This window comes from Ursus americanus, chromosome 33 (genome assembly GCF_024610735.1).
Source record: "Ursus americanus isolate L20-20 chromosome 33, mUrsAme1.1.p, whole genome shotgun sequence".
Taxonomy (NCBI): Eukaryota; Metazoa; Chordata; class Mammalia; order Carnivora; family Ursidae; genus Ursus; species Ursus americanus.
In genome coordinates, this window is record NC_142159.1 from 12,557,310 (window position 1) to 12,582,108 (window position 24,799).

At 57.3% G+C, this 24,799-nt stretch overlaps 1 protein-coding gene across 2 annotated transcripts in view; it reads left to right on the forward strand.

Moving 5' to 3' along the window:
• Window positions 1-15,155, forward strand: part of RUNX3 (RUNX family transcription factor 3) — a 59,810-nt gene extending 44,655 nt beyond the window's left edge. For both annotated transcript variants that reach the window (XM_087858296.1, XM_045782557.2), the window contains 2 exons: window positions 7,049-7,207; window positions 12,104-15,155. In XM_087858296.1, the coding sequence (XP_087714422.1) occupies window positions 7,049-7,207; window positions 12,104-12,633 (689 nt within the window). In that variant the 3' untranslated portion in view covers window positions 12,634-15,155. The remainder of the gene's footprint in view (window positions 1-7,048; window positions 7,208-12,103) is intronic.
• Window positions 15,156-24,799: the final 9,644 nt, after the last annotated feature.

The following is a 24,799-nucleotide window of genomic DNA, read 5'->3' on the forward strand; positions in this document are numbered from 1 at the left end:
AATGTACACGGAATGATTTCAACAAATATTTTCCTGGGCACTTTTCATGCGTCTGGCACTGTTCTAGAAGCTGGGGAATGCCACAGTGAACCCAGTAGGCAGACTCTGTCCCTCTTGGGTCTTACGTATTAGAGGTGGGGAAAGATGGTAAACAGTTCTGTAGTCACCATGGCCCACAGGGCCCCACCTGCTCTGTGCTCATTACCCCCTGCCTTCCCCCCTGACATCCTCCTCCTCACTCACCCCACTCTGGCCACCCCAGCTTCCTGGATGGTCTTCCAACTGCGCAGCCACATCCCTGCCTCAGGGCCTTTGCATTGCTATTCTCTCTCCCTAGAACACTCCTCCCCAGACACCACCCGATGCATGGCTCACTCTTTCCCACCCTGAATGAAGGCTGTACTCTTAACTTCTCAGCGAGCCCTCTCTGGACATGTTTCAAATCACCCCCACCCTCGCCCCCACCCATACTTACCAGCCTTGATTTTACCTAGAGCCCTGATTACCTTCCAAGATGCTACAGAGTTCACTCATTTATTTCATGTATTTCTCCTTTCCCCTTACCAGCGTATATTCTCCCCGGGGCAGAGATTCTTCCCTCTGCTTTGCCAGGCACTAGCCTAGGCCCCGAAATACAGACATGAGCGCTTAGGAGGTACTCAATAAATATTTGTTGAATAAATGAAGTAACAAATGATTAGCCGACTTAATTTCAGGTAGTGAGAAGTCTTAGGAAGAAAGAGCTGGGAGGAAGGGTGGAGAGAGCAGGGATGGGACGTGGGCAGGGAGCGGATCCAGGGCAGACCTCTTGAAGAGGTGACATTTGACCAGACAGTCTGAAGGAAGGAAGCATAGAGCCAGTGGTTGCTGGGGGCCCCAGACAGCATGGGCAGGAGAAATGACCCTAAGCCTGTCTCTGGGCCTTCGAGGGTCCTAAAGTTGCCACAGTTTCGTTCTCAGCTCCAGGTGCGGGGAGGCAGAGGGGTGCCTGGGTTGCGGAGAGGCAACGGCCGCTGGCCCCCTGCTCCCGGGATCCCCTAGATCCCCAGGGGAGTGCACCCAGCAGGAGGGAAGGGGTTAACCTCAGACCTCCCGGCTTCCCCTAATCAACCCCAGGCCGCTGGAAGCCCCACTTGCAGCCCTGGGAGGGAGCTGCTTGCCTCCCTGCCCGCTGGCCCCCCGCCAGCCCATTTCCCTGCCCAGCCACCGACCGGCTTTCATCTGCTCACAGGGGGCCGATTCAAGGCAGACCACCCGGGGCCCAGCACCCGCCTGCGATTCCGCGCGCGGTTGTTAAGAGTCGGGTGTAAATCTCCTGACAGGCCACAGAGCGGGCCTTGGGCCCGGGTGCCCCACCCCGCGGCTGGGCGGACAGTGGCTGCTGTGTCTGGGTTGTGACCGCACCAGGACCGGGCCAGGCAGCCGAGGAGGCAGTGGCTTCAGATGGGTAAAGGCCCCGTCACTGGGGCCTGCATAGCTCCCGGCCGCTGATGCTGTTCCTGAGCCCTGTCTGGCTCTGCTTCTCCCGTTCCCTGCCCCCTTTGCCTCCTGTCCCTCTCCCACCCACCTGAGGCAGAACACTGAGCTGGCCTCTTGCCAGTGAAGCCTCACCACCCGTCAACATAGCACTCCTCTCTTGGCTTCCCAAGACCTGAGCTGCCAAGCTTCATGCAACCTGCTGACCATTCCAGGTTTGACCTTGACCTCGTGCCTACACTTTCCCATCTGTAAAATGGGAGCAATGGGAGCAGCCTCTCAGAAGGTTATGGCCCTTATAGATGACATGCACAGCCCACCTAGCACCATGCTTGGCCCATTGTAGATACCTGCAAAAGTGCCTGCCACTCTTATTACGGGGGCTGGACTTGGGCCAGCGTGAAAGCAGGGGGGGCCCTGATGGTTCTCCAGAAGCACCAGGTACCTGGTAGGTGCGGGGACCCCATGGAAAGATGCCCTGGGACTGGTGGTAAGGGAGCCCTTAACCCAAAATCTGGTCCTTATCGTCTGCCTCCAGCACTGCGTGACCCTGGGTGAATCACCCAGTCTGGCAGGGCGCCAGCATTCAATCCCCTTCTGATCTTCATACATCTGTGAGGCTGGGCACTCCCACTGTGTAGACACATTAAGGAAGAACTGAGCCCAGAACGCCTTCGTTGAGGGCCGAGGCCAGACTGCCTATCTAATTCCCGCATCATGCCCACACCCCTGGGAGCTAGCTTGTGCTCTCCATTTTACAGATGAGACAGCTGAAGCCCTGAGGGATAACGTGACTTGCCCCCGATCACCAGTGAGTGAGAGCTGTCTCCCACAGGCCTGGGCCACTGGGACCCGCCCTTCCACAAGTGAGGGTCACAGCACTAGGGAGGCAGGGTTGCAAGGGCTGTCAGTGATTTGAGCCCAGCTACTGGAGGCTGACAGGTAGCCCCGGGTGTGCTGGGCCAGGGTGGGGCCTTACCCAGGTGGTCCCCATCCTCCCTGCAGAGTGCTTTAATTTAAACACTTGGGGTCTGTCCTGCAGCTCATCCTCACCTTGGGGGCTAGACGGTACGAAAACCACATTACAGGTGTGGCCGCTGAGGCCCAGAGGAGGACAGGGACTTAGTGGGTGAGAGCAAAGTGTGGTTAGAGCGTTGGACTCTCAGCCCTGAGCCTCAGAGCAGGGCAGGGCTCCTGGTGGAGTCCACTGAGACCCTCTCCTCTTCTCCCCAGGCCCACCCTCCTGGGCCTGCCGGAGCCCGTCTGGGCCCTCAGCCTGCACTGGGCCCTAACACCCCTTGTCTAGAGCCCCTGATGATCAAAACCCAGGCCCCTTTCTAGCAGGATAGTCTCCAGGAAGAGAAGATGGCCTCAAGCCTATGTGTGACCTCAGGCCTGTCACCCTCACCCAGCCTGTTTGCTCACCTGTAGAATAGTGAAACCAGGCAGGACATGTCAACAACTTAGACGCCGGAGTGGAGGAAGCCTTCAGCGAGTTCTGGCTGCTGTTTTTATTTCCGGTCGAGCTTGCTACTGCTCAGAGCCTGCAGAGGTGCCTCAGGGGCTCGGTGCGGGACGAGGGGTCTGCCTGCAGGGGAGTAGCTCTTGGGGTGAGCCCCAAAGGACAGGGAAGCACTGCTGGCAGGGGCTGCGCCCACACTGTGGCTCTGAAGTGTGAGAGGCTGAGAATACTCGAGAAACACCGGAACCGCGGCACAAGAGGAGGCGGGTGGTCGGGGAGAGCCGTGCAGTGGGGGCAGCCCTGCCCTCTCTCCTTCTGGAGGCCCTCATACGGCCAGCGGCTGAGCTCTGTAATCTTCAGCCAGACAGACTGTCAAAGCCAGAGGGGCCTCAATGAGCATGCTGTGCAGAGGGGAAACTGAGGCGTAGTGTGACAGGGCCGGGCCCCAGGTGACCAAGTGAGCGAGGCCAGAGCTGCCCACCCGGCTCCTACTGTGGGTGGCCAAATGAAAGAGGTCTATTCTGTAGGCCCATCTTTCCTCAGGCAAAGGAAGTTCCGTTCTGCTCCAAATGTGACGGCCCTGTGGCTCAGAGACTCTCGGGCGCCCTGGCCACGTGGAGCCACCTCGGCTTCCCTCGGCCGCTCCCTGGCAGGGGCTCCCGAGTTCCTGGCGGCAGGGAAGCAACTCCCAGAGCACTGTCAGAAGGGCCTTGCTCCAGGAAGCGTGCCCTTGGCAGCGGCGGAGGGCTTATGGCAGAGGGCGTGCTCTCAGGCCGGACGACCTGACCCCTAGCCCAGACCAACCGCTTCGCGTAGCTCCCATCCAGAAGCCTCAGCAGCCCCACCGGTCCAGTGGGAGCACAAAGGAGAACGTCAGCACTTGGCCTCAGGGGTCGTCCCAGCTTTGTGTCCCAGACTCACCACCGTGGCCTCGGTGTGCTGGTCTCTGACGTGGGCATGAGAAGCCTGCCTCCCTTGGCCTGTGCGCTGGGGGGGGGGGGGGGGGGAGTCGAAGTGAGCCGTGTGGATGGAGCACATTAGTAGACCTTGTTTGGCCATGATGGGGACCCTGCGGCTTGGGGTGGGTGGGGAGGGAGCAGGACTTGAGGGAGGCCACCAGGCTGCATGGGCGGCAGGCCCGTCCTCGAACCCAGGCTGGCTGTGAACCCTGCCCTCCTTCCGCTGGGCCACAGGAGTGACTGTAAACACTTCGTGCACAGTGTGACTCAGAGACAGGACTCCGTTCCACAGTGACGACAATGACAAGGCCTGAGGTTTTGCACCAGTTTTTGCGAAGCCCCATTGGCTCCCGTCGAGCCTGTGGTTGCCTGAGACACCCAGAATCTTTGCAGCCAAGCCGCTCCCAGGTCCGCCTGCAGTCCCCGCGTCTATCCGGCCGACTTCCTGCCCGTTGAGATTGTTCTCAGTTCGTTGGTCCTCCTGCTTGTCCACATCACCTTGCCATTTTCGGTAGCCACAACAGCCGCGTCAACAACTTGTCTTCCAAGGTCCCGCAGGGCTGAGCCCTGTGACGCTCCCCTAGAGACCACCGCCTGAGGGGTATTGTTAAGCAGTCCTCAGTTGGCTAAGGTTACCAAACCCACCAGAAAATGAAATCTCGAACTTTGAGGTTTCAAACTGGCAGCCCGTGAGCAGGACATCCTACAGGTTGGTTTGGGGTTTTTTGGTTTTTTTTTTCCCCAGTATTGGAATTAATTGCCAACATATAAAGATTTCGCATCAAAGCAGGTTTCTTCTGGTAAACTGGAAGCTCTGGCCACACTGGGCCCACCCCCATCAGGGCACCGGTCAGCTGGACCACATGGCACCTGCCACAGCCTTCCCAGTTCGCCCCACTCCCCACCCATCCCACGTGCCTCAGTTACGTGACTTGCCTGGCCCCCGCAGGCATCAGAGTCTGCAGCCCCAGCTCCAGCTAATGTCACCCCCAGCCTCCATTTGTCCCCTTACTGACAGCCCTGGGAGACAGCACAGGGGCCGAAGGGTCTCATCCCAGCTGACAGTGGCCCTTGGGCTCTAGGCCTGGGGCGTCCTCCGAGGAGAAAGTGGGTGCCCTGCTTCTTGATGACTTGCTGAGCCCGCTCTGGCTCCCAGGACTACCTGTTCACCTCTGAGAGCCTGCGGATGCCAATTTGAGGCAGGAATGTGCAGGGATCCTAGGCGTCTCTGGTGCGAAAATCCATTGCATCCCCATTTTGAAAACCAGAAATCAAATGCATTCTGAGACCTCCAACTCTGTTTCCTCATTCCCAAGGGTGGTCACTAGTTATTTCATGTTTTTCTAGGCCCCCAGCCTGTTTCCAGGCCTCAGGAAGGACAGTGAGGGTTCTATTTTACCTCCCACCTACTTCTCGTTTCTTCTCTCCTTGTCAATCTAAAAAACTCGGCATGTCAGTGCAGACCCAAGGACTCAGGCAAGCTTTCCCTCTCCCTTAGCCACTCCCCATGCTTCTCCAAGGGATCCCAGATGCAGGACATCCTTCTCTCTTCCTTGCTGTGTGATGGAGGGCAAGCCTCTTCACCTCTCTGAGCTGCAGTTCTCTTTGTAAAAAGAGAACCTGGCCACTCTGCCTGCCTGGCCTCCTGCCTCAGGGTCAGGGTTGGAATCAGGATCCGGGTCAAGGTCAGGTGGAGAGGAATGGGCCAGCCTCAGGAGTTAGGCTAATGGCTGGTATCTGACTGATGAGCCTGTTCTAATGTCTGCGCTGGAGAAATCCCCAGACACAAGGAGGTGTGAAGAGGGCCGTTCTGGGAGTACCGCCTGTGAATAGTGGAGGAAATGTGAAAACAACCTAATCGTCCATCCTAGAGGATGACGGGCTGAGTGAGCTGCAGCCTCTGGGGCTGTGACAGGCAGGACGAGGGACATCTGCTGGCTAGTGTTCGGCCTCCGCCTCCTTGCTGAGCTCTCATTGTGCCCCAGGCAGGGCTCCCGAGGTATAGCGGGAGCTCTGTTGTTTCCATGGGCCTGGGTTACTCCCCCATTTTACAGATCAGGAAACTGAGGTGGGACTCCGGATGTGCTACGGAAAAGCGGGCTAGAGAACGACAAAGCAGACTGAGACCGTTCAAGAGGTTCTGTGAGAGACCTGCTCCGTGTTTTCCATGTGTGTGACACCAGAAAAGGGCTGGAAAGAAAGACTGCCAAACTGATCACGTGGGGGCTTCGGAGGCGGGGTTTAGGGTGGGTCAAAGGAGCCATTAGCCCGACCTGTAATTCTGTAATGCTTTTATTTCTGTAGAGGTTCGTGTGTTGCTTGTGAAATGTAGAATGAATAATTGGGAAAAGGGGGGGTCCCCGCAAGCTTGACATCATTCACGAAGCCATGAGGGTGGCCTCAGCTAGCTGCACAGAGGCAAGGGCCTGACCACCCGACACCCCCGGGGGCCTAGGAGACGAAGTTGGGGCCCTTCCTGAGTGGGCCCTGGCAGAGAAGTCATGGGAAATGCCCGCAGTTTCTCCAGCTGTGATGCCCCAAGCCAGGGGCACTGGTCCCCTGTCCCCAGCTTCCAGTCAGGGGCGGGAGCTCAGCCCCTCCCAGAAGTGCCCCATGCCTCTTCGCATCCTGGCAGATTTTCCCTTCTGTCTGAGGCCGGGAGAGGAGAAGCGTGTGCTAGGGGTCCCAGGGGGCTCAGGGCTGGAGCAGCCGGTTTTCCCACTGCGGGACCACCTCCCATTACTCTTGTAGTTGTGGGGATTGGGGGGGTCTGGGACACTGGGGGGCAGAGGGTGGCAAGCACTCTCCCTAGTCCCATAGGAGCCCCCCTGAGCCAATTTCACAGGCCTGCTGCCTCGGTTTCCCCATCTGCACCGTGGGTTGTAGAGGTTTAGGGAGAAGCAGGTGTGTTCCTAGTCAGGCAGGCAGGGGCGAGACCCACCATCATGGCAGCCCCAAGGCAGCACGTCATGGCCGTTCTCTGTCCAGAAAGCCTTTGGGGAACCTCAGCAAAGAGGTTGGGAGTCATCTGAGGATTGTCCCTACAGAGGTCTCAGGTTGGACCTCAGGGAGAACCTCCCAGCTGAGTGAGGCATTTCTGTCCCCGAGTCTCTCGGGAACCAGCCACTGACGGGCCCCACATGCTCTGCAGGGCACCGGCAGAAGCTGGAGGACCAGACGAAGCCCTTCCCCGACCGCTTCGGGGACCTGGAACGGCTGCGCATGCGGGTGACACCAAGCACGCCCAGCCCCCGCGGCTCGATCAGCACCACCAGCCACTATAGCAGCCAGGCCCAGACCCCCATCCAAGGTATGGCACAGGTGGAGCCGGTGGGGGCGGGGGGGTGGTGGGAGGTGGGGGCGGGGCCCTGGACATGGTCTTGCTTCTCCAGAGCAAAGGCTCACTTGGAGGTCATTCGCTGCACGGCCTGGTCTCATGAAGGAGGACGCTCCTGCTTCTTGGCTCCTACAGATGTTTCCTGGGGGTACTCTGTGCCCGGACCTGGGCTAGGCCCATCATTTAGTCACTCAGCAAACACGTAGGGACACCCACCACGCGCCCTGCGTGCTGCCCGGCTCCGGGGATCGGCATCAATAGACACGGGCCCTGCCTCCAGGAGCTCCCTGTCTCCTGAGGGATGTGGGCGTTAATCCCAGAGTGTACCTGTTAAGATCGGGGCATGACTCGTCTGAGGAGCCTGCGACAGACCCAGCCTTGCGGAAGATGCCACATGCCCCTGCCTGAGCTGTCTGAGAGAGGGGCGGGGGTGGTTGCCTCTGCCCAGGGCTGGGGCGACCCTCCGATGCCGTGACTGCCCTCGGGCAGCCTTTGTAAACAGCAAAGCGATGTCGTAGCCCTGGAGACACATGGCATCGCCTGGGAGAAGTCCCCCTTGGCCCAGAGACTTCTCCCAAACAGAAAAGACGAGGGCAGCATCTCGGCTGAGGCCCCAGATAGTGTCTGTGTCCCCACTGCCTGGATGGACGCGGCAGGCACCGTGAGGCCTTGCAGGAGAGACACATGCCCGGCACGGGGCCGGTCCGTACGTGGCCGGGCGAGGAGTACTTTCTCCGTTCTCCGGGCCCCCTCAGCCAGGGGGCTGGGGCGCAGGAGCCGGTGTGTGGCGGGCCCTCAGACCAGGTGGGGGCAGAGAGCTCTCGTCCACGGTGCGGGGCAGAGGCACATACCGTGAGTGGCCATTCTTTTCCGGCCCTGCAGGGCCTGCTTACAACCCATCTGGCGGATGAGTGAACCGAGGCCTAAGAGATTAAGAGCCCGTCGATGACCAGGTCCGAAGTCCCCACAGCACCTACTCCCAGAAACTTCCCGCACTTCTGAGGGTGCAGACAAGGGGGCCCCAAGCAGGAAGAGCCGGGGTGGGGGTATGAGCTGACTCCCTTCTCCACACTCCAGGCCAAGCTTGGGGCTTCCTGGGGCTCTCCACTAAGGGAGGCCTTGCCTCCAGCCCTTGCCGTGGGCACCAGACATGACCCAGTGGCAGGGGGCTTGATACAGCCCCTCAGTGGGAAGAGATGGTCCCTTTTTTTCCGGTACAGAAAGCTTCTGTTCTTGGCCCTGCTGGGCCCCAAGGTGGGGAGAAACCCAGGGGCTAGTGAGTTTGAGACAGTCGATGGTTCTTGAGGCCGGGGAGGCTGCCGCATGCGGGTCTGAGCTCAAGAGACCGGGAGAGGTCATCTGCTCCCCAGGTTCCTGCCCACCCCTGACCAAAAGCTGGCCATGCTTCCATCTCCCACAGGCCAGCCCTTGTCAGGGTACGCTAGCCTAACACTCCAGGCCTTTCCCTGCCACAGGCGGAGCTGGGGCCCGGCGGGGCTTGGAGCCTAGCCAGGGTGCCCCGGAATCTAGAAGCTGAGGGCAAACAGTGGTTTCCTGCGCAGCAGCTCCCACGGAAGGAAAAGCTACCTCTCCCCGGCCACAGTTGCATGGATGTGGCTTAGAAATCGGTACCTACAGGAGCTTGAGGCAAGCCTCCCCACCCCCTGTCCAGCTGCTAAGGGCCCGGCCAGAACCCCTACCTCCACTCTGGGGCTGGGAGGAGAGGAGGCCGGGCCTGTATGGGGCGTGGCTGACCCAGTCCTTCCCCTTCTGCTGCTTCCTGAGCCAGGGCCCCCAGCCCCTCCCTGCACGCCCACGGTGGCCTGTGTGGCCCTCTGCCCCAGGCAGCTCTCCCCCTCCCGGGGCCTGTGCTCTCTGGAGTGAACTTTGCCGTCAGGTGGACCTGGCTAGGGGTCCAGCTCTGCCAGGCACCAGCCGTGATCTCAGGCAGATGACTTCACCTCTCTGAACCTCAGTATTCTCATCTGTGATGTGGGAAGAAGAGGAGTGTTGGCAGGGCCAGGTTTTGGGCCCCCTCGTTGGCATTCCCCATGTGGTGGGGTGAGCCTCTGCCCTCAGACTCTGCCCTGGGGATCCCCCTCAGGGCATCCTGCCATCACTTCCCTTAATGCCCCTTAATAGCTTTGACCCCCTGGCTTTGGTCACTAGTAAGCAGTGCCGAGGCCCCGACCCCTCCAGACGCCAGCCCCCGGCCCCCTCAGCTGTGGCTGCCCACGGTGGGGGCTTCTCACAGCTCAAAGGGCTCATTCAGCCACCATGCAGCAGCTGGGGCAATTTGGAGAAGAAAATAAACATTTCCTTCCAGTGTTGGGATTGGCTGCTCCTCAGGCGACCAGCTCGGGTTTCCTGGGGCTACTGGGCTGGGGGTGGGGGGTGCAGCAGCCACAGGGGTGCTAAGGGCAGACACTTCCCCCACCAGCCTGGCAATGAGACAGGAGAGGAGAGTGGCAGTGTGGGTGAGCCCAGCTCAGAGCGCACAGCCCATGTGAACTCCAGGGGCCACACACACCACCAGGCCCAAGTCCACCTTGCACGGCCCTGTGCTTCCTGGGTGTAGCCCTGCTGTCGAGTTCTGGGGTCCCTGCTTGGGTTTCTTCTGTTTGGAGAATGGGGCTCCTGTCGCATGGGTGGCACTCACTTCCTGGGCTCAGAGTGGGGGTGTTAACCTCGTGCGTGGCTCTGCTCGGGGAGCCAGGCTCTGCCCACAAGGCCTTCTGCCCTGGTGTGCTGAGCGTGGAGAGCCAGGCGCCTCTGATCCCTTAGGCTCCGGGGCAGCACTGACCAGCCAGGGGGCCTATTAGAATACTAGATGTTCCAGAAGGCCCCAGTGCCCCGGCCCCTTGTCCCCACATCCACCCACCTGGAGCCTGGGAACACTGTTCTGTTCTGATTCGCAGAACCAGAGCCCACAGCTAAGGCAACACCCCCAGTGGAGTCCGGAAGATCCCAAAGCCCTGAGAAGTTACAGGTGTCACCTGCGGTCACACAGCACCTCTAGCAGATCTGGGGAAACTAGAGGCCCGAGGGTACCTGCTGCTCGCCACCCCCAGCCGAGCCTCGGCCAGAGCAGGCAGTGCTCACCCAGAGCTGCCCATGTGACGGGGACGGGTCTCCCTCTGAGTCCTGTTTGGTGGGGGTGACACAGAGGGGTTGGGGCCAGACAGACCCGCCCGCCCTACCAGTGCTGGGGATTCATCCACCTCTCCACTGCTACCCAGAGTCACCCCCTCGGCCAGGCTACAGAGAAGGTCCAGGGTCAAGGATTCCTCTTTGCAGGGCCCTGCATGGGCCAGTTCTCCTGGGTGCTCGGAGCAAGAGGTGTCCCAGCCGGTGCACAGTACAAACCCTCATCGGCCTCTATTCTGTGTCCGGTCTAAGCACTTTACATGTAGTAACTAATCCCTAGCACTGTTACTGTCTGTATTTTTCATGTGGGAAGATTGATGCACAGAGAGGTTAAGTGACTTGCCCAAGGACACACAGCCAGTAAGTGTCCGACCCAGGATAAGTGCTGTGCTGGGGCTGCTACCTATCAGGCACATGCCAGGATTCAGAACATGAGTGGGATTTTGTGCCAGGTCCAATGTGCTGTGTCACCCTTAGGCAAGTGCCTCATCCTCTCTGCACCCGAGTTTTCCTACCGAAGGGGTTAGACTCAATCCTGAAGCCCCTTTGAATGCTGAGGTTTGGGGAGTCTGTGACTACAAAAGTAGGAGGCAGAAGCTGGGAGGCCCTTGGCTTGGAGTCCAGTAAGGAGCCATACCTGAGGGAGCCAGGGCAGGGCCTGGGCGGGACGCTGGGTCCCCCCAAGGGAAGGCAGGGCCTGGGCCACCACGCCCCTCTGGCTGCCATCTCACCTTGCTGCTGAACAAGTGGAGGCAGCATCTCATCGATGTCTGGCCACCAGTGAGCCCCAGCCTGCAGGACAGCCGGGGAGACATGGGCCCCGGGTGAGGGACAGACAGTGGCTGTGGAGCCAGCCCCCCAGCACTGGCAGGAGCTCACGGACGCTACCTGAGCCCCACCTGCGCAGGAGAGGGGCACACACCCAGCAGCAGGGAGCAGAAAGCAGAGGCCCCAGAATGAGCTCCAGTCCTTCCTGTGCAGCATTAGGAAAATCAGTCTCTCTCTCTCTCTCTCTGGGCCTCAGTTTCCTTATCTGTAAAAGCAAGCTCCAGCTCCCAAGCTCAGAGCACCCCTGGAGACTCTTCCTACCCGCGGTCTTACCAGCTCTTCGCGGGGAGGGAGGAAGGCAGAAGCTGCCCCTCACCCCCCCCCAGGAGCCCAGGGGGGCCCGCCTTCATGCCCTGGACAGGCCTCTGCCCTGCTTTGCTGGAAAGAGGACTCCATGAGGAGAAAGAAAAGTCCTCCCCCTTCTCCCCCTGCCCAAGGAGGCCCCCCATGGCCACCCGTGGCCCTGGCCCCTGTGCTCACCTGCCTCCCAGGTGGGGCCGGATTCCAAGTCAGGCAGGCTCTGGCCTGCAGGCCGCCCAGGGCAGTCAGAGCAGAAGCAGCTCTAGAAGGAGGGGTTCCTGCAAATGCCTTGTGAACCAGAGGCCTGAGGTCAATTTTTTTTTTTTTTTTTTTTTAAGATTCACTTATTTATTGGAGAGAAAAAAGAGCGCATGTGCTCGGGGGAGGCGCAGAGAGAGAGAGTCTAAAGCAGACTCCCCGCTGAACTAGGAGCCCCACACGGGGCTCGATCTCACAACCCTGGGATCGTGACCTGAGCCAAAACCAAGTCCCCCCCAACTGGGCCGCCCGGGCGCCCCTCCCAAGGTCGTTCTGAAAGACGGCCTCTGGGGTGCTGTCCGACCGCGACTGACTGTCCCCCTTGCTGTCCCCCAGGCACCTCGGACTTGAACCCTTTCTCCGACCCCCGCCAGTTTGACCGCTCCTTCCCAGCGCTGCAGACGTTCACGGAGAGCCGCTTCCCCGACCCCAGGATGCATTACCCCGGGGCCATGTCGGCAGCCTTCCCCTACAGCGCCACGCCCTCGGGCAGCCTCAGCGTGGCCAGCATGCCCGCCACCAGCCGCTTCCACCACACCTACCTCCCGCCGCCCTACCCGGGGGCCCCGCAGAACCAGAGCGGGCCTTTCCAGACCAACCCGTCCCCCTACCACCTCTACTACGGCGCATCCTCCGGCTCCTACCAGTTCTCCATGGTGGCGGGCAGCAGCAGCGGGGGCGACCGCTCTCCCACCCGCATGCTGGCCTCCTGCACCAGCAGCGCCTCTGTGGCCGCCGGCAACCTCATGAACCCCAGCCTGGGCGGCCAGAGCGACAGCGTGGAGGCGGACGGCAGCCACAGCAACTCGCCCACTGCCCTGAGCACGCCGGGCCGCATGGACGAGGCCGTGTGGCGGCCCTACTGACCACCCGGGTCAAAGCGGACTGCTCCCGATGGAGTCAGGGACCCCACGAACCTTCCCGACAAGTGGCTGGCCCAGCTCTGAGGCTCGGGGCAGGAATGGGACTTATGCTCCAGGTCAATCATGGGCCCAGGGTCCACAAGCCCTGGGGCCCAGAGCTGGGGGATGGCTCTGAGAGCATCTCGTCCAGCCATGTCGTTGTACAGATAGGTAGGGACCTCCCTCAGGACGCTGCCTCTAGCCCAGTCCCTCGTCATCTCATCCCACGTTCCTATGGGAAGGTATCCTCCTGCCACCTCCCCTGGAATGACCTGGCTGTCCCCAGCCATGCCTGGTGCTATCACAGGGCCCAGGTCCCCTGGGGGCAGAAACCATCTCTGTTCCAGAGAGAGGTGGCATTTGCCCACATGGCTTGGCCTCTGACTCACGGGGCCCTGGGAAAACCTCTCCACCCCACCCCCCTTCCTCAGAGACCCTGTATCCCATGGGCCCAATCCTCCCTCAGCATTTATGCTAATTGAATCAGAACTGGAAGGTTTCCCCACCCCTGAGAGGGTTTCCCCTCATCGTATAGATGGGGACGGGACCCATCCGGAGGCCCCAGGAAATCGCTGGCAGAGATGGGATGAGAACACCGCCAAATCAGCTCCCCCCCAGCTCTGCTTCCCTACAGTTTCTAGCAGCTGAAAGCTCCCACCCCGTCCCAGCTGTCTGCGGGTCCCAGGCCCCAGAGGAGACTAGCCAATGGCAGCAGGTCCCTAAAACCAGGAAAAACACTTGCAGACAGGTCCTCCGTGCACTTTACCAGCCCAAGGCATTCACCCTCTGTTCTCTCGGTGGAGGGCCAGGGATCCCCCTTCCCCCCTAGGCTGGGCTCAGAATTGCCATTTTTGGAAAGAGCACAGGGACCAGAGAGGTCCTAGCAGAAGGCATCGGGGTGAGAGGTCATGGGGTCAGATTTCAGCATCCCTGTCCCACCTTGGTCCAGCCAAGCTGTGCACACCCCCAACCCCCAGCCTTGTGGGCAGGCCTGGCCCGATCTTCCCCCCTCTGACAGCCCTCCATCTTGAACCAGTCTGTCCTCCAAAAGCAGGCTTGAACAAAAACCAGTTTGTAAAGCTGGTTTTAGAATAACAAGCATCAAACATTTTTGAATCCATGGTCTCTTAGAGGTAAAGCCCTATAGGAGCAAACAGCAGCCCCTCTGCCTTCTGAGAGTGTGGCATTCCTAGGCCCTCCGGCATCCCACCAACTCCCACCCGAAGGCCCACGTTGGTGGGGACCCAAGGGAACCCCAGGTGACGCTAGAACTAACGTCTGTGGCTCTCAGACATTTGCCCAAGAGGAAGCGGAGAGGTGGAGAGCCACGGCCGTGGGATGGCGGCACAGAAGGGCTGGCCAGCCTCGGCGCAGCCCCCCTGTACCCAGGGGGGAAGTGTTGCCCCTTTAGTTCGCCGATGGGAAAGCAGGACTTGCCCAGGGGTTCGGGCTGCACAGATGCTCATGTCTGAGTTTGGTTCTAAAAAGGCGTAAGTGGAAAAGGACAAGAAAACCCATAAGGGCTAGACTGCACGTGGTTTTCAGTCACTGTTTCAGCCACATCCTCTGTGGATGTGACAACCCCCCCTCCTTCGTCGTCGTCTCTCTGATAGCTCTCAGCCTGCCGTGCCACCCCCAACCTCTAACAGCAGCCAGATGATACATACAGGATACACAGCTCTGGCAAGTTAGGAAGCCCTTCTGGTGATCTTACTCAAACCCTTCCCGCTGCATTTTCTCTGGTCCTGTCCTCACTGGAAAAAGCAGTCTCCATCTCTTCAAGATAGCTGCTGGGGTGTCCTGCTGACTCCCTGCACCCAGGGGGGCTCTCCACCCCTTCTCAGGAAGCAGCTACAAATCCATTACCCTGGTACCTTCCTCACGCCTGTTCTCTGTGGTTGCACACTGGCCCCCGGCCTGCGTGGGAGGCGCCCTGGGGTTCCCAGTGCCCAGCACTTTGTAGCCCCACTCCCGATTACCAGCCCTTCCTGATAGCCAAGCCCTGGTAGGGGCAGAGACAGGAAACAAACGGATTCCGCCCCCCAACTAAAAGTGATGACAGCCATGCCGAGTCTGTTTCTAAGGCCCAGAGCGAGTACAGACAGCTTGGGCTGCCAGAAATGGGTCCATATTTCCAAGGCTGCTTTACAGTTGTCCTAGGCGAACACACTGATTGAGAAAGCACAAGGAAACAGGGGTTTTGCTACCATGTTACTGTAAGCTCGGTGGTGGTGGGTACAGAGCCTTTGTGACATACCGTCATGTCGAGGTGCTAATACCTGCCACAAACAGCTTCGGTAAAACCGTCCCCGAACCGGGAAGGGGGGGGAGGGCTGGAAACTGCTTTGCACTATGATTTGCTTAGTGTGTTTGTTTGCAATGCACAACTTGCTGTACAGTCAACTGTCTGTCTTCTGTACTATTTAACTGTAAAATGGAATTTTGACTGATTTGTTACGATAATATAACTCCGAGATGTGTTGAAGGGTCCCAATGCCAGACTTCAGGACTGTGTGTGTATGGGGGTGGAAGCGGGGGGGGGGGGGCTCCCACTGTGGCCAAGGAGGAACAGGGCGGGGCCTGGGGACAGGCGTAGGACTAAACCCACTGCTTGGGAGACCTCCAGCACCTTGGCCTCCCTGCCTCCACCTCCATCCGTAATGACCACGGAGAACGCTCTGGGCAAGTGCGGCCCACAGATCCCTCTCCCGGTGTGCCTGAAACCCCCGAGGAACGTCAGCTCTTCACGGTGCCACCACCCCTCACAAGTGGCCTGTGACTTTTCACAAGGAGACCGAAGGAGCAGTGTACCCCATCTTGTTCCCCAGGCTGGCGGGGGGGGCAGAGGCGGGTGGAGCGCAGCCCCGGGGAGAGCCCCTCTGGGGCCTGTGTTTGCTGGAACAGGGGCAGTTTAGCAGCAATCACAACTACAAAGCAGGCAGCTAGGTCAGCTCCCCCAGTTTGCAGATGAGGCAGTTAAGGTGCAAAGGGGGGGTGTCACCTGGCTTCACATCTCCCCAGAGCTGTTTGTGGCTGTCAGCAGGCGCTGTGCGTGTGACTGCGTGGGGGACATGCCTTGGTCCCTGCCAGCAAAGAGACCTGCCCGCCCCCTTGCCTGTCCAGGTGGGACTTGAGGAGGGGAATTTTCATAGAACAGAACTTACTCTCTAATGAAAATACTTCAAAACTAATCCCAAGACTTTGCCCCTTTCCGTTAGGTTGGTCTGCCTGAAACCCAACACCCGACAGGAAGTTTCCATTTCCTCGGCTTAAACCCTTGATCCAGGCCCCTGCCCCCACAGCACCCCTTGGGCCCCGGGGGCGGCAGGTTGTCTCCCAGCAAGCCCCCAGCCACAGCTGCAGAATCTCTGAGTGTGCTCCATCGGGTGGCGTCTGCCAGGGCTGAGCAGGGCTGGTCCTCGACAGGCCAATGCTCTGCTTCCATAGATGCGTTGAGCTGGGGTCCTTTTGTAGGCAACGTGGAGATGAGGAAGGGACGGCAGTTCAAGCCCCTCCCCACCAGCCACACTTCGGTGCCACCGCTGATGGGAGAGGAGCTGTGGCCTCCAGAGGCCCTGACTCAAAGCTCCATCGCCTTCCCCCAGCAGGCACAGACCAGCGCACCCAGCGCATCCGACGGAAGATCTGAGGCGGGAAGAAGTCCTGGGTCTTGGCCCCCCGGGGGTGGGGGTCCCAGCTTGAGGGCTGTGGGGGCAGCGCTGCAGTAACCACGGTGGCCTGCAGGTGGCAGCAGACGGGGAGCATGCACGGTCCCTTCAGGGCGGTTATTCCGAGGGACTTCCTAATCTTGGGAGGTTCATCCTCAGAAGGGCCTGGGAAATGTCTCGGTTGGAAGAAGGACTTGCTTTCCCCCGTTAGCTGTGTGGCAGGGGGTGGTCCCTGTCCCTCTCTGAGCTTCCTTTTCTATTCAAATAGTACCTGAGAGCGCACAGTGTCGGGTACCGGTGAGCCCGGGTGCGAAGTGGAATCACGGGTCCCCCGTCGCTAAAGGCCCTGCTTTGGGAAAGGCTGACGTCCCTAGTTCAGCAGCCCCAGAGCCCTGGAGCCCTGGCCCAGTGCCACCACCTCCCCTGAGCCGCAGTCAGGAGCTCAGGACATGAAGCCCGCCCAGGATCAGAAGCCCCTCGGCCTCCAGAATTCCGTTTTGGAGGCTCCAGGAGTTGCTCTGGGCTGGGCGGTGCCTACAGTCTCACCAGCCCCACGTCCACCCCATGGCCTGTGTGTGGCTGGCCTGGCCACAGGCTGAGAGCGGCGGTGCAGGCCTTGGGGCTCCCAGAGGTGGCCTCCGGGGCACGGGGCTGTGCTTGGCCCCTCCTGAGAGGGCATGTGGCCCCCAGACAGAGCACTGCAGGGTTGCCGGCTACGGGGATGGCTCCGGCTTTCATTCTGAGAGGGACGTCCTGGCTGGGTTTTATGGCCTGAGATCGTGACACATGCCCAAGAGGACAATTGTGAGGGTCTTAGAAGACTCCTGGGGGGCCAGCAGGGGGTATTCTGGGGAGGGGAGGGGGCTGGACGCAGACCCCATAAACACAGGCACCCAGGTCCCCCCCGGCATGGCCCAGGGAGCAGCTCTCGGCCACACCAGACACCAACTCGGCCACGTGAGCAGGGAATGGCACCTCAGTGGGTCGGTTCATTTTGGGGTCGTAAATGAAATGAGCTGTCAAACAAATGGGGGTGGGGGCAGCCAGAGTGAAAGAATGAACTGTTCCTTGCGGAAACCCAGAGTGCCCCCCATTCCTCCCCACGAGGGCCGGGGAGCTGGAAGGGGGAGGGGCCGCACCCCCCAACATCCGCATCCACACCTGTGTGGTCCAGCGGCTAGAGGAGCCTGGGGGGCCGGATTCCAGGCTTCCTATTTTTAGTTTTGCAGCTAAACTCGTGCTGTTTTATATATTTATATTCACCCGCAGAGAAAGCCTGCCCTGAGCCCGGCTGGGAGGAAGCCTTCAGGGGAAGGGGAGTGGAGCGGCCCCAGAACCAGTCTGTGGAGCCACCCTTCCTTTGTGCCCACGCCAACCGCTGGAAACAGTTGTGGCCTCGTTGGTGTCCTAATGGGTGGCAGCTGTCTGGGCCACACCGTCCCACTCTGCTCTTTCGGCCTGATGTCTGCAAGGCCTTGGCCAGGGTTGTTCGCCCATTCACCAAATGTAGGCCCAAGCCCCACGGTACCACCAGCTGCCAGATAGCAAGAAGAAACAGCAGGTAAGCCCCAGCCATGCTCTTGAGGAGCGCGTAGGGCGGACAGACAGGAAGACAGGTGTGCTAACCAGGGGATCCGTGGTGTGGCTGAGACAAGATGGAAAGACCAGGAAAGGCATCCGGCAGCGACGCGGCCGCTGGGCCTTCTAAGCAGAGGGCGCTGCAGGTGCACAGGCCTGATGGACGGGAGCGTGGCAGAGCCGACGGTGGAGTAACGGTGGCGACAGGATGGGGAGACAGGTGGGCCCAGGTCATAGGGGCCAGAGGCCAGTCAGAGGGGACTTGGCTCTGCGGGCCCCGGGAGCCACGCTGAGGTGTGGCGGCACATTCGGATGGGTGGGCGTGGGGGGAGAGCGTCGCGGTGGCATGGAATGTGGGCTGCATGCAGGGCACAGGCCTGCTCCCAGGCTACTGCAGTCGTCCGGGCCAAGGAGGGCAAAGCCTGTGCAAAATGGCGGAGGAGGAGCGAAGCATTCCTAAGGCACTTTGAGCACGGAAGTCATAGGAAGGACCCCAGGCCCCAAACCTCAGCTCTGTTTTTCTGGGTTTCTCAGGGTTTGTAACATCTGATGGAGTCACCGGAGACAAGGTTGCAATAATAGTTTACAATAAGAGTTTTTGTGATTGCCAGTTGTGCAAACACAACAGCCCTGCCCTCTCCCTGACCTCCCACCCCACAGGTTGTCCTGCCTCGTGACAGCCCCCTGACTGCCACACCCCAGGCCACGCACAGCCTCTCAGACCAAAGCGAGCAGGAGTCAGGGTCTCGGCCAGCCACCTCGCTCTCCTCCGTGGCCCAAAGATGTAATTGGTATAAGACCCAGAGTTTGAGGTTCCCAAGATCTATGTATTAAATTGTAAAATCACATTTTAAAGATTACATTAAATAATGGGGCACCTGGGTGGCAGTTGGTTAAACATCTGACTCTTGGTTTCAGCTCAGGTCATGACCTCAGGGTCGTGAGATCGAGTCCTATGTTGGGCTCTGTGCTGGGTGTGGAACCTGCTTAAGATTCTCTCTCATAAATAAATAAATAAATAAATAAATAAATACTACAGTAAATAATACACAGTCATGGGAGGAAAAGGAGATAATATAGACCACCAGAAAGAACACAAGAAAAATCATCAATAATCCTACCCGGAGATAACCACTGTTAGTATTTTCGGTGTTTTTTTTTTTTCCCATCCAGAACTCTGTTTTCTATAAATATATAAATACTTTTCTAAGAATAAACATTTTTCTAGCCAGGTACACACTGTGTCACAGTATATCAATTAATACATTTTAAAGATAGAAATAAAAGTAATCTAGAATGAAATCACTGGAAGGACGGGGTTACAGCTGTTTTCCATATTCTTCTTTATGTTTTTTGGTATTTTCCAAAGTTCTCCAAAATGAGCACATTTGTCAGGGGGATCATATATTAAACTTCTAGACCTTGATAAACACCCAAGCAGAGGAGTTCAAGATTGGGTTTGGACCAATGCTTTTGATATTAGCTGAGGCATCACCTCTTCCAGGGAGCCTTCCTTGATAACCCCGTGCTAGGTTTGGTGCCTTCTCTGTGCATTTATCTTTGAAATAATAATAACAACAACAACAATAGCTAATACTGCCTGCCAGGCACTATTGTAAATATTTTGCCATTTTTAACTGGGCTCTTTGAGGTGTATACTATCACTATCCCCATTTTACAGATGAGGAAACTGAGGACCAAGAACAGAATTCCCTCCCAATCCTAGTAAGGGCAGAGCAATACCCAAAAAGGTTGTTTGCTCCCCATCAGCAGAAGGCATCAGCGACTCAGAGTAAGAACTGACTTCAGGGAAAAGGCACTATTTCCTGCACACCTGAGTTGCCCCGTGGCTCGTACTTGCGTAAAGACCAATCATCAAAGGGAAGAAGAAAGGAAAAAGAAATCATTTTCTAATTTTTGGTTTTTTCTTTTAAAAAGTAGAAGCAGATGGGACACCTGCGTGGCTCAGTCCGTTAAGCATCTGCCTTCAGCTCAGGTCATGATCCCAGGGTCCTGGGGTCGAGCCCCACATCGGGCTCCCTGCTCAGTGGGGAGTCTGCTTCTCCCTCTGCTGTTCTCCCTGCTTCTGCTCTCTCTCTCTCTCTCAAATAAATTTTAAAAAATAAAGCAAAAAGCAGAAGCAGAAAGGATGTGAGGCTTTATGGCCCTTTCTGTGCTTCTAAGGGTGATGTGTCTGCCTTTCTGGGTTGTGATTCTGAGAGTCATGAAGCAGGAAATCGAAAGACGGAAATCCGTGTCTGTGCACCCTCTGGTGACCCCCTCAGTCCATCCTTCCCCATTCCGAGAGGACGCCCCATGAACGAGGCCTCCCCGGAGGCGGGCCGCGGGGCTCACCCCCCCTGGATCCGCACATAGGGGGGCTATCTGCCGCGGTGGCAGTCTCGCCCTGCCTCACACAAGTTCTATTTCTTTTTCCATGAAAACAACTCAGTCCTAAATCACCAACGCCTGAAATTAGAAAAATACGAGGCCCATATTATCATAAAACGATTTTAACACGATGGGGCCCGCCTGGTGGCAGGAGGGGTGGCCAAGAGCTCCATGGCGGCCCCTTCCAGTTGCAGCCCCTGGAAATGCTCAGAGGGACACGAAATTTGGTTTTCATTAGCAGCGAATGTGAGGAGTTCTGTCGCTCTGAATGGACCTTTGATTCTGGCTGGCGGTGGAATCTTTCCAGGGCCCAGTGAGTTTTGTTTTGTTTTGTGTTTTTTTCATAGAAAATGGGCCAGGCCCTCCTCGCTTATATCTCCCTGGACTACTCGGGGATTGGGCAACACCCCAACCTCTTGACTTCTAAAGTCAACAGCTGGGGCCGGCAAGAGAGGCACCGAGACCATTTGGCTTTATTGACTCTGAGGTTTTATTAAAAATGTTATGTTTCCTTGAGGTCTGCGCCAGACCCAACAAGAAGACCGGCCAGTGAGGGGCTGGCCCGGGCCAAGGGGATTTTCAGCACCTGGGAGACAGCCTAGCTTGACCTGCTTTCTCCCGCCCCAGTGACCCCCAGAAATGGCCTTCGCTTTAGATTCTCCGCAGAAAACCCAACTTCTTCCCTTCTGTCCATTTCAAGTGAAAGAACATTGGCCTGCTCTTCAATTCATTCGGTGGGTGTCGGCTCAGCCCCTCTGGGCTGTTGGGTGCCCGAGTCCAGCCCCGCACAGCAGCGGCCCTAGGTGGAGAGGGAGGCCACAGTCGAATCTGTCACCTGATTTCAGATAGTAATAAGGGCTGTAAAAAGTAAAAACAGGAGAGTGCGCGGGAGGAAGACTGGAAGCCGGGAGGCAACGTGAGGTCCAGGAGGGTCCCTCTGAGGAGCGGACAGCACAGGATCTCAGCTGCTGGGCTTGCTGCGGTCTCTCCAGTGGGCAGACCCGCACGGCGGCTGGAATTGGACACACGGCTACTGATTTAACCAGGACTTTCTTCATGACGTCTGGCAGCGGAGAGGAGCCAAAGCTGTTTGCCCTTACAAGGCCGGGCACACCGAACAGCTTCCTGGCCCTGCCCAAGGGCTATGTTAGGGCTTGTTCCCCACCAGACCACAGCCAGGGACTGTCTTAGCTCAGGTTCCCAGAGGCAGATCCGGAGGGAGCGATCTGTGGGCTGTGGGCTTCCAGAAGTGGAATGAGGGAAGGGGCACCGAGCAAGGGGAGAGAGCTGATCGGGGAGGTCTTCAGGCTAGAGACTGGCCTCATGCTGGTCTCACAGGGGCCTTTGGAGCATAAACTGCACCACTGAGGTGCCCGTCCCCACAGAGAGCCAGCCTTTCGGACTCCAGTGTCAGTCAGCCAGACTGTGGCTTGCCTGTCCCCAGGAGAGACGTAACCTCCCTGGTAAGATCCCTACTATTGGGCAGAAAGCAGGTCTCCAGACAAAGGAGCAGACGTGTGCTGTTAGCAGCTAACACTCGCATGATGTCAACACGATGGACCTGGGTGATGTCTGTGGAATGTCAAGATTACCAAGGACATGGTAGTGGAAGCTTCTGGAAAGTTACTCACATCCCCTTCATGGGCCAGTGTCCCCCTTCCCCTGCTGCTGTGACTCTGGGGAGCAGGGAGTGGCAAGACTATGTGTGCCAGAGGGTAGAAGATAAACCCCATGAAGATTCAGGGGTTCGTCGTGTTGATGAAGATATTAAGGTGCCAGGGGGCTGAGGCGTGCCAAGCTGTCACCCCTAAGACAAAACATATGTGTTGTACCTTTCACCTTCTACCACGAGGTAGGCAAAAAAAGGCCCCCCAAAAGATATGTCCATGTCCTGATCCCTGACACCTGTGGATATTACCTTATTTGGAAAATGGGTCTTTACTTTAAGGATCTCAAGATGAGGATATCATCTTGGGTTCTCTGAGCAGGTCCTAAATCCAATGACAAATGTCCTTATAAGAGATACGCAGAGAACAGGAGGTAGCAATGCGACCACAGAGACAGAGATGGGAGTAAGGAAGCCACAGGCCAATGAATGTCGGGGCCACCAGGGGCTAGAGAAGGCAAAGAATGAATTCTCCTTGGAGCCTTCAGAGGAAACACGGCCCTGCCAACACCCTGATTTTAGGCTTCTGACTCCTAGAACTTGGAGGGAATCTATTGTTCAAAGGCACCCTCTTTGGCCTCTTTGAATTTTGAAGCGGCATATACCATGCCTCAGAATTCTACTCTGACCTATTAGGTGAGCGGAAAGCTAGCAGGTGTTTTTAATTGTGTTAAAATACACGTAACATAAAATTTACCATCTTGACCACTTCAGGTCCACATTGGCTCTCTTAAGTGGCAATAAATATATTCACATTGTCGTGGGACCATCACCACCATTCATCTCCAGAACTCCACATCTTGTCAAAATGAAACTCTATCCCCATGAAACAATATCCTCCCAACTCCTGGCAACCACCATTCTACTTTCTGTCTCTGTGATCTTGACAATTCTAAGTGCCTCATATAAGTGGAATCATACAGCGTGTGTGCTTTTGGGACTGGTTGATTTCACTTAGTTAGCATCGTGTCCTCAAGGTCTGTCCACATTGTAGCATATGACAGGATTTCCTTCTTTTTTAGGGTGAATATTACTCTGTGGTATGGCTACACCACATTTTGTCCATTCATTCATCCACTGATGGGCATGTAGGCTGCTTCCGGGTTCTAGCTCTGGTGAACAACGCTGCTATGAACGCGAACGTCCAACTACCTCTTCAAACCCTGCACTTCATTCTTTGGGGTACATACCTAGAAGGGAGATTGCCGGATTATAGGGCAGTCCTGCTTCTAATGTTTTGAGGAGCTGCCATACTGTTTTCCACAACGGTTTCCCCACTTTACATCCCCAGCAACGGTGCCCAAGGGTTCCAATTTCTCTACAGCTCACTGACATTTGTTAGAGAAAATTATCAGCTTTGAGACAAAGAGAGAGACAGCTCTGCCATGGCCCAAGCTTCGCTGCCCCGCTCTTTATGCCCCACGACCAAGAAGATTCCACAGAACAAGAGAAGGATATTGGGCGAAGTCATTGGCAAACACGGTAGACGTGAGCTAATGCAGACACACCGGGTTGTCAGCAGCAGAAAATGACTCTCCTTTTGGAAAACAGTGTTTGGCCCGCTACTGGATCCTGAGAGAGACTGAATGCTGGACACGAAGCAACTCTACTACCCGAGCTTCCACAGTGAGCTGGGAATGATCAGATCCACCAGATCACAATAGTAGGAGGGCCTAGCAGCAACCCCATGGAGAACAGACATGGTATACTACTTGGAATCGGGGCTGGGCAGATCCGGAGGATCCAAGTAGGTGAAGAGGGGTGTCAGACCCCCTCCCCGTGTTACCTGCTTCTGTCGTCCCTATCTCTATCCCTAGACACACCTGTGGCCTCACGGTCACAGTTCCCTATAGTAAACTGTCAGAGGAGCAAAGGACGCAGGTTTGGTTCATGGGCTGGGACACAGGGCTATGAACCGTACATCTGGTCACCCCCTTCATATGGAGGAAGAAGTGCTACATGTCAGCGCTAACTCCCAGGCTCAGGTACAGGCCGTTAGAAGCAGAGCCACACAGATGGCCCTCAGGATTGGAGTGTCAGGGGCGCCTGGGTGGCACAGCGGTTAAGCGTCTGCCTTCGGCTCAGGGCGTGATCCTGGCATTATGGGATCGAGCCCCACATCAGGCTCCTCCGCTGTGAGCCTGCTTCTTCCTCTCCCACTCCCCCTGCTTGTGTTCCCTCTCTCGCTGGCTGTCTCTATCTCTGTTGAATAAATAAATAAAATCTTAAAGAAAAGAAAAAAAAAGAAATGGAGTGTCAGCTACAGTCTTTTCCCAGTTACACCCTCAGCATTGCCTGGTGCAGCAGATTGCATAGTGTCCCCTCCAAAATTCACATCCTTCCTGGAACCTCAGAATGCTTTATCTGGAAATGGGATCACTAGAGATGTAATTAGTTAAGTCATACTGGAGTCAGGCAGGCTTTTAATCCAATGGTGTCCTTCTAAGAGGAGAAGAGACACAGAGACAGAGATACAGGGAGAAGGCCAGAGACTGGAGTGATGTTCTACAAGTCAAGGGACACCAAGGATTGCCAGCTGCCATCAGGAGCCAAGAGAAAGACATGGAACAGACTTTCCCTCAGAGCCTCCAGAAGGAACCAACTCCGAGGACACTTCGATCTTGGACTTCCAGTCTTCAATCTGTGAGAGAATACATTTCTGGTATTTTATGCCATCCAGTGTGTGGCATTTTGTTGTGATAGTCCTAGAAAATGAATACACGTGGGGTCATCTGGGTGATGGAAGATGGGCAACACATGGAGCCACTCAGCCTGGGCAGGGAGGCCAGAAGGCCCGCACTGTCATCTTTTGGCCAGAGAGACTTGG